Here is a 14,048-nt window from a genome sequence, read left to right as displayed (position 1 = left end):
AAAAATATAGCAGTTTCCCTTATAAAAAAGAAGATGGTATGGAAGACAGAAAAGAAAGTAACAATTTTCGGTTAAGGTTCGGAAAACTAGATTTATTTTCTTACCGTATTACGATCACCATAATTCGAATAGCCTTTGAGTTTCAAGATTGAACTAAAAAGAATTAAGTCCTCTCACACTTTATCATTCAACTTGCATAAACATGTCATCAGTTTTGGTCAAAAAACCTGATGGACATATTTATTTGCACATTTTGAAACGAGGGAAACCTTGAAATCTTAATCGGGAAAACCGGGAAAAAACCGGGAATTTGAAAATGGAAACTCGCTGGCCACCCTGATATCACATATGCTGATACTTTTAAAAATAATCTTCCAAGTTTCACTCGATGAGTCTACGTTCCAAACCTGTTGGCATAAACGTCTACTGTGCTAGACAGTTCCGCCATGGGATCTCAAACCTCACTGATCTGTCAGCTGCTTTCGACAAGGTGAACTCGATCGTATTGGTATCTGCGGATCTTTACTGGAATGGTTCCGCAGCTACTTGGTTGGACGAAAACTCATTGTTCGAATAGGTGAATTATTTTTCAGTCAATTCTCTGCCAAATCCGGAGTGCCTCAAGGAAGTCATCTAGGACCAATAATATTCCTGATATACTTCAACGACGTGCTGTTGCTCCTTGCTGGACCAAAACTAGCGTATGCTGATGACCTGAAATTGTAACGCCGCATCAACGGTCCCGAGGATTGTAACCAGTGCGTGGGTGAGAAGCCCAAGGTCAGTGAGAATCGTCGACATAAATGTAAATGTGCACAGGAAGCGCTGTGGGGAGTGGAGGCGGACCGTACCTTACACCACCGACGCCATACGCAAATAATGGCTAGGTAATGGTCGAGTAAGATGCTGACCAACAGAGGGCGCTGATTGAAACGCACAGATGGGCAGCCATAGGCGGGCTTCGAAAGCGGCGCAATGGGGCGGAATCCCAGTACGGAGCCGAAAGTTCAGATCCGGGGCGATGACCTACAGCTACGACAATCACTCCACAAACAACGTCCATATCATACGGTTCAACCGATAGTGCGAACAGTGAAAAATAATCACACTACAACCAGGTGAGACGTGATTGCCGCCCCGGAATCCTAAGGGATGATGAACTGGCCCACTGGAATGGTTCCTAATCCACTTTCGTTTTGTCCCATTGCGCCAACAGGACCCTTTATGTTTATTGGATTTGAACCCTTCCACTGGAGGACTGCAGCTAGTCTGGAGAAAGCCTACAGAGCAGCGAGGCAAATCCTAAGAGGCCCCGTCACGACAGCTTAGCAGTTCTTACCACGCCCAGGCAGCCGTCAACGCCGAGTGGCCTGACATTACACCACATCTAGGTAACCGTCAACACCTGGTGGTTCGGAAATTGGAAGGGTCAGCCGAAGAAGAGCCACGCCAAAAGTCGACCGGATTACTCACCTTGCGCCGCAGCGTAGTTCAACGGAAGAAGGCGGAAGGGAGTGAGGTGCTGGGGCAGCCCCGGAGTTCATTGTTGGCAGTCATCGTCAAGGTAGGAAGACCCTATGTTATTGTGACATCTTAGTGGTAGAAACCATCTTGTCGACCCATCAACCCAATAAAGCAAACAAGCGGGGAAAGTTCGTTTTCACAAAGCTCCGTGTTTTCTTGTGCTAGCTAGAACTCGGATAGCCGACCCTGAGGCATATTGAGGGGGGTTCTTATAGATGCTGGGCAGGCTAACTCACCCTTAGGTTATACTTGGCGCTCAACTAAAATAGATCCGCTATTTTAGTTTGTGCAGGGAAACGCTTGAAGTTTAGTAGTTATTGGTTTTTGCAGAAGTCTCTGGGAAAACATCCGAGACCTTCTGGACCGCCTTGAACAATTTGTACAAAAAAGGCTACGATTTTGGGTCGACAACGTGGACTGTTTTGAAGGGGTCTTGGTTCATTTAGGAAGATTAGAAAACCAGCCAATTTCAATGAGAATCGAAGTTTGAAGTTTTTGTTTGTGGAGTTGTTAATCAATAACTTTATAATAATTTGGTTTTAAACTTAGTAAAATTTTAATTGTTTCGTATTTTAAAGCGGGAAAAAGTTGAGGCAATAAAACACAGTGCTGAAACTTGTTTTATTGAGATTCAATTAAGCATCGTGATTTTAAATTAAAAAAAAGAAGATTCCTTACATTAAACATTTGCTGAACTAAATCTACGGTAAACCAGGCAGTTTGAATTAAAACCATTGAGTTTTGTGTACAAGTGTAGTTGAGTTTAATTGGGTTTTCAGTTGAATATCAGCTGTGTTCTTTTATCGTCCATATTCATGTCTTCCACTGAGCAATTCCACGAAATGGAAATGGCACATCTGCTTCTCCAGTACCAGCCGATGAACGGTGCCCATCTCACAGTAGACGAGCTGGAACATGAATTGGTTCTCCGTGGCGCAACGGTTTCTGGTACACGGAAGCAACAAGAGCGGTTGTTGAGGTCTTTGCTGAAAGAAGAAAAACAAAAAAGCGATGTTAGTCATGCATTTATTGGGCTATCGACAATTCAAGAATTGGAGGTATGCGTTGATAAATTGCAAAGTATTAAAGGTCATTTGGACAAAAGAAACTCTAAAAAAGCCCCTGAGCAAAGTTTTAAAACAAGGCTCATCCACCTGCTGTTCCGGTTCAGTAGATTACAAAAAATTGCAACGGGTTCCTATTTGGACGAAATTGCTACTGCTGCTAGTGAGTGCGTACGCTTGCTCAGCGTGTTTTTTTCATTAACTTCCCCTATTCCAGAAGTACGAAGAGCTGAATTAGAGCTCATCAACAGCACCATACATCAACTTCGTGCTGAAGAGGAAGAAGGTGTGGGTGTAACTGAGCAAGAAGTGGCACCCTTAAGGGAAGTTAATCCACCGAAAACAGCGGAAGCTATTCCAATTGAAAGCAACTCACAGGGTCAAAACAAAAATGATTTGGAGTTAGTTCATCTAAACGTGCCAAGAACAGAATTTGATAAAGTGGTTTTAGAAAACCGGCAACTAACTTCGGTTGTTGACCAACTTGTTAAACGCATTCAAATCTTAGAAACTAACTTGTCTAGTAAAAAACATGAAACGCAATTTAGAACGGCACTTGAGACACGTTTGGAAGAGCAAAAATTAGAAAGTAGTGAAAAATCAGAAAAAGAACCCATAAACTTCTTAGACTGGATTAAGGAAAGAAACGAATCCCTAAGTAGCGTAAAGAGCTCAAATCAAAAAGAACCTGTTGAAAGAAACATTCAATTGAACAATTCGGATAACTTTAAGCAGAATATTTCTCGCGATGATCATAATAAATTGCCAATATATAAATGGAAAATTACATGCGATGGGCTAGACAACGGTAGATATTTAAACGAATTTCTAAAGGAGATAGAGTTTAATGCCAAAGCAAACGGTTTTTCAGAAGTTGATTTACTCCAGAACGCGCATCACTTGTTTACCCAGAAAGCAAGATCGTGGCTGATGGAGATAAACGGTGATGGCCAATTAAGAAGTTGGGATGAATTAGTCAAAGAGTTGAAACAAGAGTTTTTGCCCTATGACATCGATTTCGTGTTCGAAAGACAGGCCAACAATCGCAAACAAGGCCAACGCGAAAAATTTCAAGATTTCTATCTGGAGATGGCAAGAATTTTTCGTGCTATGTCTCAACCATGGCCGGAAAAACGTAGATTTGAAGTTCTGTTCCGTAACACGCGTGAAGATTGTAGAATCGCAATGCTCGCCGCCAATATAGATTCCATCGCGAAAATGAAGGAGTTCGGGAAGAAGTTCGACGCGATAAATTGGCAAGCGTATAAACGGAAGGACAGCAGGCCGGGGTTTCGGTCGGAGCAAATTGAAGAAGTCAGTAGAGTGAGACCTGAAATACAAAATAAAAGTAACAACTTTCAAACGAGAAACCGTCATGCGAACAATCCCAATCAAGAACGTAATCGAAATACGGGCAGAGAAAACTCGCAGTATTACGGAAAAGTAATAATGTAATAATGATATGAGAAAACAAAAAAATAATTCTTACTCCAATAATAATAAAACAAGAGATAGCAAATTTGAAAATCCCCAACCCGGCACTAGTCAAACTAGTGCTCTCCAACGGATAGTGAATGCTTACATTCCGTTAAAACGGAATGTATGCATGAACTGTCACGAGGAGGGACATAAGTTTGAACAGTGCAGGGAAAAATTAAACGTGTTCTGCCAAAATTGTGGTTTTCCTGGATTCCTAACCAGAGACTGTCCGTATTGCGAATTAAAAAACGCCAAGAAGACTTCTCAATGAGGCGAGATAGTCTTCAAAATACAAAAAGACCTCACAAAACTTCCCGAACATCAGACCTTTTAAAAAAACTAGGTTTGCACAAGTGAAGGAGGACGTTACGAAGAACGATGAGATAGCCTCTATGCTCGTCACCCTAAGCAACGACCCCAGACCTTTTGCAAAAGTAGAAATATTTGGAATTTCGGTCACCGGTTTGTTGGATAGTGGGGCAGCTAAAACAATCCTCGGAATTGGAGGAAAGAAGTTGATCGAAAAGCTCAATCTGAAGATAAAACCATCGAATCTGTCGCTAAAACTGCCTCGGGACAAAATTTATCTGTAGTAGGGACATGTGAGATTCCGATTTCGTTCAATGGCCGGACGAAAATCCTATCAGTAGTCATTGCACCAGATCTCAATCGTCGTTGTATTTTGGGATACGACTTTTGGCAGCTGTTTGGAATACGACCGACCATTGACGAATTCGTTGAGACCGTCGAACGACCAGAAACAGAAACGGAGTCGCAGGAAGAGGACGAGATCAACGATGAGCAAAAATCTCTATTAGATGAAGTCAAAGGGAGGTTCTTGGTAGCAGTGCCAGGGGAGTTAGGGTCAACACACCTTATGGAACACACAATTGAAATCAAGGGTGAGTTCAAGGATGCAGATCCGGTTCGTAAGAATCCGTATCCTTGGAGCCCCGAGATACAGAAGAAAATCCATAAGGCTGTGGACAATATGATTCTGGAAGGTATAATAGAACCTTCAGAATCAGATTGGGCTCTTCCAGTGGTTCCTGTTACTAAAAAGAACAGCGAGGACGTCCGCTTGTGTCTTGATGCTCGTAAGCTGAACGAAAGGACAAAAAGGGATGCCTACCCTTTGCCTCATCAAAATAGAATTTTAAGCCATCTCGGTCCCTTCAAATTTTTGTCCACCATAGATCTCACCCAAGCATACCTACAGGTCCCATTAGCAGAGCAGTCGAGAGACTTAACAGCGTTCTCAATTCCCGGGAAAGGCCTCTTCAGATTTCGGAGACTGCCGTTCGGACTCATCAATTCCGCTGCGTGCCTTTGCAAGCTTCTCGACCGCGTTCTGGGCCATGGAGTGCTCGAACCATATGTATTCGTTTATTTAGACGACATAGTGGTCATCAGCCACACATTTGAAGAGCACATCGAAAGGTTGGCCGACTTGGCACAACGGTTAAAGGCAGCTAACTTGTCCATTAACCTTGAGAAATCTCGATTCTGCTGCAGAGAACTGCCCTATTTGGGCTATATCCTTTCAAGAGAAGGACTCCGGCCTAACCCGGATCGCGTCAAAGCGATCCTGGGGTTTGAGGCCCCAAACTCAGTGCGATCACTACGCCGATTCCTCGGTATGGTCAACTACTACCGGAGGTTCATCGACGGATTTAGTGAACTCACTGGACCATTGACGGATTTGTTAAAAAACAAACCTAAAAAGGTCCAGTGGAGTCCTGCAGCAGAATCAGCATTCCGAGCCATCAAGGAAAAACTCATCACCGCGCCCGTAATGGCCAATCCGGACTTCAACCTTCCGTTCAGTGTCCAAACGGACGCCAGCGATGTTGCTCTTGCCGGTGTTCTTACCCAACGTCAAGGGGGGGAGGAGAAAGTGATTGCCTACCACTCAGAAAAGCTACGAGGGGCAGAACTGAACTACCATGCGGCGGAGAAAGAAGGTCTAGCAGCTCTTCGATGTATCGAGAAGTTTAGGTGTTATATCGAAGGTTCTAGGTTCACTCTAGTAACCGACTCATCGGCGCTCTCATTCATAATGAGAGCCAAATGGAAATCTTCATCGCGGCTGAGTAGGTGGAGCATCACCCTCCAACAGTATGACATGGAGGTAAGGCACCGGAAAGGCAAAGATAATGTCGTGGCTGATGCCCTATCTCGATCCATCGAATCGATAGAATCGACGGAAGACGCTTGGTACACAAACTTGTTCAAAGCTGTGGAAGCCGACCCAGAAAAATATTTGGACTTCCGGATTGAGGGCAACAGATTGTTCAAGTTTGTGTCCACAAGATCGGATGTTCTGGACTATCGCTTCGAATGGAAAGAGTGTGTCCCTAAACTTGCCCGAAATCGTCTCATGAGGCAAGAACACGACGAAAGTATGCATATTGGTTTCGAAAAATGCCTCGCGAAAGTCAAACAAAGGTACTATTGGCCCAGAATGTACGCTGACTTGAAAAAGTACATAGCGGGTTGCGAAGCTTGCAAAGAAAACAAGCACTCGACGTTGTCAGTTACACCCGAAATGGGAAAACAGCGAATCGCCTCTAAACCCTTCCAGATTATCTGTATGGATTATATACAGTCTCTTCCCCGGAGCAAACAAGGCAATGCACACTTATTAGTGGTCATGGACCTTTTTTCTAAGTACTGCTTGCTTGTTCCGGTGAAGAAGATTGGCAGTAAAAGTCTGTGCAATATTCTGGAAGAAAGGTGGTTTCGAAGATTCGCTGTTCCCCAAATCGTTATAACTGACAACGCTTCGACGTTTCACTCAAAAGAATTCAGGGAATTGTTGAGCAAATACGAAGTCCAACATTGGGCCAATTCGCGCTACCGAAGTCAAGCTAATCCGACGGAACGATTAAATCGAACTATCAACGCGATGATTCGTTCCTATGTTCGGATTGACCAAAGGTTGTGGGATTCAAAAATCAACGAAGTTGAATTTGTCTTGAACACCACTCTTCATGGCTCAACAAAATTTACTCCCCATCGAATAATTTTTGGCCATGAAATGGTCATCCGTGGCACTGATCATAGATTGGAAGATGAGGAAGAAGTCGACGAAGAAGGTAGGGTGAATCGAATGCGAGAAGTTTGTAAAAAGACTCATGATTTTGTGAAGACAAACCTTAAAAAAACCTACGAATCCACCAAGAGCCAATACGACCTCAGGCACAAGAGATATTCGCCAACATTCAATATAGGGCAAAGAGTGTTCAAACGTACCCACAACCTATCTTCGGCAAGCAAAATATTCAACGCGAAGCTTGGTCCTCAATATTTGCCCCGCGTAATCGTGGCAAAAAAAGGTACCAGTTCCTACGAGGTAGCAGACCTAAAAGGTAAACCCTTAGGAATTTTTTCGGCAGCCGATTTAAAGGCATAATAAAGAAAAAAAAGACTTTTCCGATACAAGAGAAGCAAATAAACTAAAAGCCCGTTTCGTTTAAAAATCAAATTGCAAAACCGAATTGAATAAACACCGTTATGAGAAGAAACAGGAGATCATAAAAAGCGTTAAAATTTAAAAAAAAATTTATACTATGCAGAAATGATCAATACCCTCACAATGACCCACCCCCCCCTCCCCCTCCCCCAATTGCAAATGAATTCATCAACCCGTATGCAAGCTCATCAACATCGCATCTGAGTTTGCTTAACGGAGATGGATAGTTCCAAAAGCACTACGGAGGGGTCTGCGAAAACATTTTAAAAAAAAATTGGTTCCCGATTGAATAAGCGTTCCGTTTTGATTTTGCGATTCATCAAAAAGTTCATCTTTGGACATCTAGAAAGTTCAGTTAAACATTTGGATCCTGAGACGGTAACTCATTACAGAATCAAAATTTCAATCCAGGAAAAACAAATCGGTCAATGTTGCAAACAACATCCGCAATACTGTTACAATTATGATCCGCATATGGAACTTGCATGCAAGTTCTCACTTTAAAAAAAAACATCGCAGCACCAGCAGCAGAATGGCATACAATGATCAAATCATCGCAATTTTTAATAGAAACAGAATAAATACAAAATGCAATCGCACGACCGTTTCTTCAGCAAAATTTGAGCCCAACACAGGAATTAACATGTTATCCTCGGGCAATTAAAAAAAAAAAAACCCAAACTCACCCTGTAACTTTGTCTCTGCTAAAATCCAGTCCCGTTGCAATTCCTGAAAATCCAGAAGAATCAAACTGCCGTTCCACCTGCTCCGTCGAACGGAGTGTAGGTTGCCGTCCGTCATATCCATGGCGTACATACATTTCCATAAAATGGTCATTTTTCGGAACGCCGGTCCCGGTGGAAATCTGGTCCAACCTGAAAGATAGTGAAATATTACAATAAAAGTATGATTAGTGTACTGGGAAACGTGCACAATTTCCCACAAAGACTGGTAAACAATTAAATCATTGTAAGGCGCCCACTTACCCGAAGGAGTTTCCGGATTCCATCCGAGTTCCGGTGGTCCGAACATCCGCAGCAAACTTTCCATTGAAACACGTTGCAAATGAATATCAATTTGACAGGTGCACGATAGTTTATTGAGCGAATTGAGCTACACGCAACTGGCCGTTTTTTTTTATCGTTTTAGTACAAAGTAACCCAAATTCAACTCCCAGTATAAAAAAATGTGAAACGTCAGGAAATTATGTGGCGTTATGAAAATTAGTTGTGTATATGTTATTTATTATTTATTTTAGGTGAAATTAGCTTTTAATTATTAAATTTAAAACGTTTTAAATAACTATTAGATTAATTTTTGTCGTAAAAAGTAAATTTCGCTTTGATTCTCATTGAACGGGGTTATTAAACAATTATCGTGGGATCGCTGGAGACCGGAGTTGCGAAACGTTGATGGTCAGTAGAAGGCCATAAACCTTTAAACTGCGTGGAGTCGATTTAATTCGATGATGATACCCTATGACCCCGACCCACAAGACATTGGGAATTGGTTTCTCTTTTCGTACTGAACGGCGTAGGCTTCGACAGGACATAAGCGTTTAGACTTGTCTTCGTAAAAAAATGGTACTTTGTCAAGCTCCGGGAAAGAAGTGTCTGGTTCAGCAGGTACGCAACTGATTTACTACTTCAAGTGTTATAAACTAAAAAAATATTAGCTTGCTATTATTTTTTTTACCCGAGCCGTGCGAGAGTGTAACCAGTGCGTGGGTGAGAAGCCCAAGGTCAGTGAGAATCGTCGACATAAATGTAAATGTGCACAGGAAGCGCTGTGGGGAGTGGAGGCGGACCGTACCTTACACCACCGACGCCATACGCAAATAATGGCTAGGTAATGGTCGAGTAAGATGCTGACCAACAGAGGGCGCTGATTGAAACGCACAGATGGGCAGCCATAGGCGGGCTTCGAAAGCGGCGCAATGGGGCGGAATCCCAGTACGGAGCCGAAAGTTCAGATCCGGGGCGATGACCTACAGCTACGACAATCACTCCACAAACAACGTCCATATCATACGGTTCAACCGATAGTGCGAACAGTGAAAAATAATCACACTACAACCAGGTGAGACGTGATTGCCGCCCCGGAATCCTAAGGGATGATGAACTGGCCCACTGGAATGGTTCCTAATCCACTTTCGTTTTGTCCCATTGCGCCAACAGGACCCTTTATGTTTATTGGATTTGAACCCTTCCACTGGAGGACTGCAGCTAGTCTGGAGAAAGCCTACAGAGCAGCGAGGCAAATCCTAAGAGGCCCCGTCACGACAGCTTAGCAGTTCTTACCACGCCCAGGCAGCCGTCAACGCCGAGTGGCCTGACATTACACCACATCTAGGTAACCGTCAACACCTGGTGGTTCGGAAATTGGAAGGGTCAGCCGAAGAAGAGCCACGCCAAAAGTCGACCGGATTACTCACCTTGCGCCGCAGCGTAGTTCAACGGAAGAAGGCGGAAGGGAGTGAGGTGCTGGGGCAGCCCCGGAGTTCATTGTTGGCAGTCATCGTCAAGGTAGGAAGACCCTATGTTATTGTGACATCTTAGTGGTAGAAACCATCTTGTCGACCCATCAACCCAATAAAGCAAACAAGCGGGGAAAGTTCGTTTTCACAAAGCTCCGTGTTTTCTTGTGCTAGCTAGAACGCGGATAGCCGACCCTGAGGCATATTGAGGGGGGTTCTTATAGATGCTGGGCAGGCTAACTCACCCTTAGGTTATAGGATGTAAATTTCTTACAGAGCCAGTTCAACCTCTTCGCCTCTTGGTGTGATGTCAATTGCCTTCCCTTGAATCGTAGTAAATGCGTAGTAATTTCGTTTTCCCGCAAGCGGATCCCGTTATCAGCCATTTATCATTTTGGAAACGAGGCTATCGCTCGCGTCGAACAAGTGAAAGATCTTGGCGTGATTCTTGACGCACGGTTGAATTTCAAGATTCACACAAACTACATCGTCGACAAAGACCCCAGATGTCTAGGTCTTCTTTTCCACATGACGAAAGACTTCAACGATGTCAACTGCTTGAAGAGTCTTTATTGTAGCTTGGTTCGATCTACCCTTGAATATGCCTTGGCTGTTTGGTGCCCATCTTATTATTAAGCATTAATTTTTCATCGTTTCGTTGATCAATAATTTACAAATATCAACAGTACAGTAGTTTTTCGATTTTATCAGTGTTCGATTTGTTCAATACTCGTCATATTTACGCTCGATTTTATAACAGTTCTAATTTCGTTTATATCATTTTTTTCCAAAAGTATTAAAAATCATACAAAACTTATTTTCAATTTTTGAAATGCTACATTGGAACTAACAAATAATTTGATCAAAGCAAAAACTTTTTCTTTCAAATTAAATACGTTTTGTATCAAAACAGATCATATTTTCAAAATCCATTGGCGCCTTTCGATTTTTTTGTTCTTGAGCCTAACCACTCGCTGCTGAAGCTCAAGGCACATATTCTAAAAAAACAGCAGGTGGTTTTTGTGGTATTTTATCACCACCAACCAAAAAATGTCTTTCTACCGTTTCACAGCCTGTAACAAGGCAATCAAAGCACTACGTTAAAGCTCGAGGACTATTTTTTACAAAAAAAAAACACCTGATTACAAAATAAATAAAAATATCCTCTGACATCTTAGACATAATGTTAACAAGGTGACAAGGTGTCATCAAACTCGGTTTTGTAGTTATACTTCATAATAATCACTCCTAAAGTTTTGTAGCAGTTCAATTGCCGGACCCGTATAAGTTTTAAATAATGTGAAAATGTCATTGAATTGTTAATTCCTCTACTAGATTAAGTATTTGAGAATCTGAAATCGTCATTCGAATTCGAAAAACTTTTAAGTTTATCCAATTAATTATCTCAATTTCACAAATGCTTGGGAATTCGTAGTTATTTTTAACAACATGGAAATCAAAAGATTATTATTATAGATTTTGTGGGCCGTTTTGAGCCAAAGAGGTATAAATGTTTTAAAGTTTTAATGTCGAGAAAACACGCTTTTAAATACACCATTAAATGGTGAATACCATGCACCCTCTCTTTGGGCAAATTTTTTCGAAAAAATTTATGAAATGTGTTTTTCACCGTTGTATTAGACGCACCCCCATTTTTGGTCTTAAAATAAAATTTTGGCAAAAAACATGATTCGTTCCAGCGTTAAATACGGTAGTAAACTCTAAACTTAACCATTCTGAAAATGAACGCTTCTAACACCAAAGACCTTATCTGATAGTAAAATTTTTGAATTGTTTGAAAAAGTTCTGGTTTTGGCGTGTGTGATTAAAGGAGTATCAGAAGGTATTTACGCTAGATAATTTATTCTTTATTAACTTTAATTATTTATTCGAAATTAGAGAAAATGTCCTTTCTTTTTCGTAAAAAGTGAAAATCGAAAAACTACGTATAAAAATTCTTAACCACAAACTAAGTTCCAAGATCGATAGCGAATTTATACATTCATTTTTGGTTAAAATTTCTTTGAATTTTTGCCAAATTACAAAATTTTGTTGAATTGGAAAAAAAATCAAAAAGACTGTTACTGTTACTTTTTCTTAGAAGTCAAAATTACTCGAAGTCATCGAGGAAGCTAATTTTTGCTTTAAACCTTTATTTTCATTATAGGTACTTGTATTGTTGTAATATTTTACAGAAATAGTGCACAAATCTATCAAAAGATTTTTTTTCCGTTTTTCTATCGTAAGCTTGAATCTCAAGAATGAGAGTTGATAGAATGAAATTAAATGCATATTTGGATTCAACAGGCACAAACCAGTAAGAACCAGCTCTTAATTTTTTTGCATGTAGGAAAAATGTGAATTTTGATTGCCTTGTGCTAACAGAAATTGATCTTTTATTTAATGAATTTCAGAAATTTATCCTTTAATGAAATTTTAATCACACAGACCCCGTTCGTTTTTGACAACACGTTCTAACATTTTGTTTTTCCAAAATCGAACGGTTTTTTTTCCTCAACTTTTACTAATTTAAGCAACAAAATCTATTATTATTATTATCATTTACATAATGTTTCGTAAATGTTTGATCATTTTTATACATTTTTCATTTTTATACCATGGTATTTATGCTTTTATCACTTTTCTTCTTTTGTTTATAACGCTTGGTTTTTATGTCATATTTGCTATTTTCGTTACTCTCCATCGTTTTTTAGTCATTTTTAGTCTTTTGTTTGCATTTGTTTTTTTTTTAATTTTATGAAATTTCCATCATTTTTGTCGTTTTGAGTAGGTACTTAATTTTTTTTTAAAATTTTTCTTTTGTTATTTTTTTTATCAACATTTACGAACGTAATAACGTATTTATGGTGTTGGTTACATTCGATTTTGGTTTATGAGCCTTGAGTCCTTGATATACAGAATACGAAAATTATCTTTTAATCAAAATTTTTTCGCAGGGAAAATAAAAGATTTACAGATTGAAGTTTTATCAAAGGAATGTTTATGAATTTAGAAAGTGGGTTTAACTAGTAAGCAAGAGAAGAATTTTCTCTAATTTTTCAAAATTCACCTCTGATCTAAATAGTTTAATGAGATAATTATTAAGTAGAAGGCACAGTGATCAGGACCTCCCTCCCACTTTACTGTTTGGACCCTTTTTCATTAGATTTTGAATTTGATTTTTATTGGTTGATTTTCGTAAATTTCTAAAATCACCCCATCCAAAGAGCGAGCTCTTCGACTGCGCTTGTTCTTTTCATCTCACTTTCTTACTTCAAAGCATACATGAAGGTTGAATACTACATTTTATAGGATAATTTCTGTGACAAATAAAATGCTGTTTATTTCATTTTAAAGATATTCTAGAGAAGACGTAGTGTAAATTTTACTAGCAACAAATTCAAGCCACACTTCTAAACGTTCCGAGCGTTGCCTCGAATCACAGGAGTCACGAAACAAATTTCAGCTTCAGCTGTGTGTCGGTTTGCTGGATGGAATTGATGTTATCATTTCGATCAGTGTGTGAAAACCGAAAAATAAACGATGTCGTGCTTCGAGCAAAATATTACCATTCAAGTTTGCTGGTCGTGGATGTAGGATGGACTTTTTATGTATCTACAAGGTAGGGGAGAGTGGGGTATCGTGGGCCATGGGGAAACGTGGGCCACTTTTCATATCTCAGATGTGTGTAGAGATAAAAATCTCGAACCAACTGTCATCGTCGTCGCTTTGCGTGAGCATATATTTCTATATGTTGTTGACTTAAATACGCATCATATGCTTCTTTAATTTATCAAGCTAAAAAAAGTTAGAAAAATTTACTTTCATAATTTAAAATACACTCGCTAATTGCATCGATGGGGAATCTAAAGTTCATATAAAAAATATGCTCATACGCTTATGATCTTAGTTTTGTCATGATCTTTCACGTGGAAAAGGAATTTTTGATGAAACATCAATAAGTTACACAAACGCAACCAATTTGCAAATCATAGCTAGTGGGGAATCGTGGGCCACACATCTTTAACCA

General features: G+C 40.3%; 1 protein-coding gene across 1 annotated transcript; it reads right to left on the bottom strand.

The window, feature by feature from the left end:
- Positions 1–2,194: 2,194 nt before the first annotated feature.
- Positions 2,195–8,614, bottom strand: LOC129751282 (uncharacterized). Its single transcript, XM_055746682.1, has 3 exons — positions 8,529–8,614; positions 8,229–8,417; positions 2,195–2,510 (listed from the first exon to the last, which is right to left on the bottom strand). Exons 1-3 carry the CDS (start codon positions 8,590–8,592, stop codon positions 2,419–2,421), a joined length of 345 nt encoding a protein of 114 aa, XP_055602657.1. The 5' UTR covers positions 8,593–8,614; the 3' UTR covers positions 2,195–2,418.
- Between the last annotated feature and the right edge of the window lie 5,434 nt (positions 8,615–14,048).

Source organism: Uranotaenia lowii, chromosome 3, assembly GCF_029784155.1.
Source record: "Uranotaenia lowii strain MFRU-FL chromosome 3, ASM2978415v1, whole genome shotgun sequence".
Classification (NCBI taxonomy): Eukaryota; Metazoa; Arthropoda; class Insecta; order Diptera; family Culicidae; genus Uranotaenia; species Uranotaenia lowii.
Note: the sequence above shows the minus strand (reverse complement) of the source record. Positions and strands in the feature narration are given on the sequence as shown.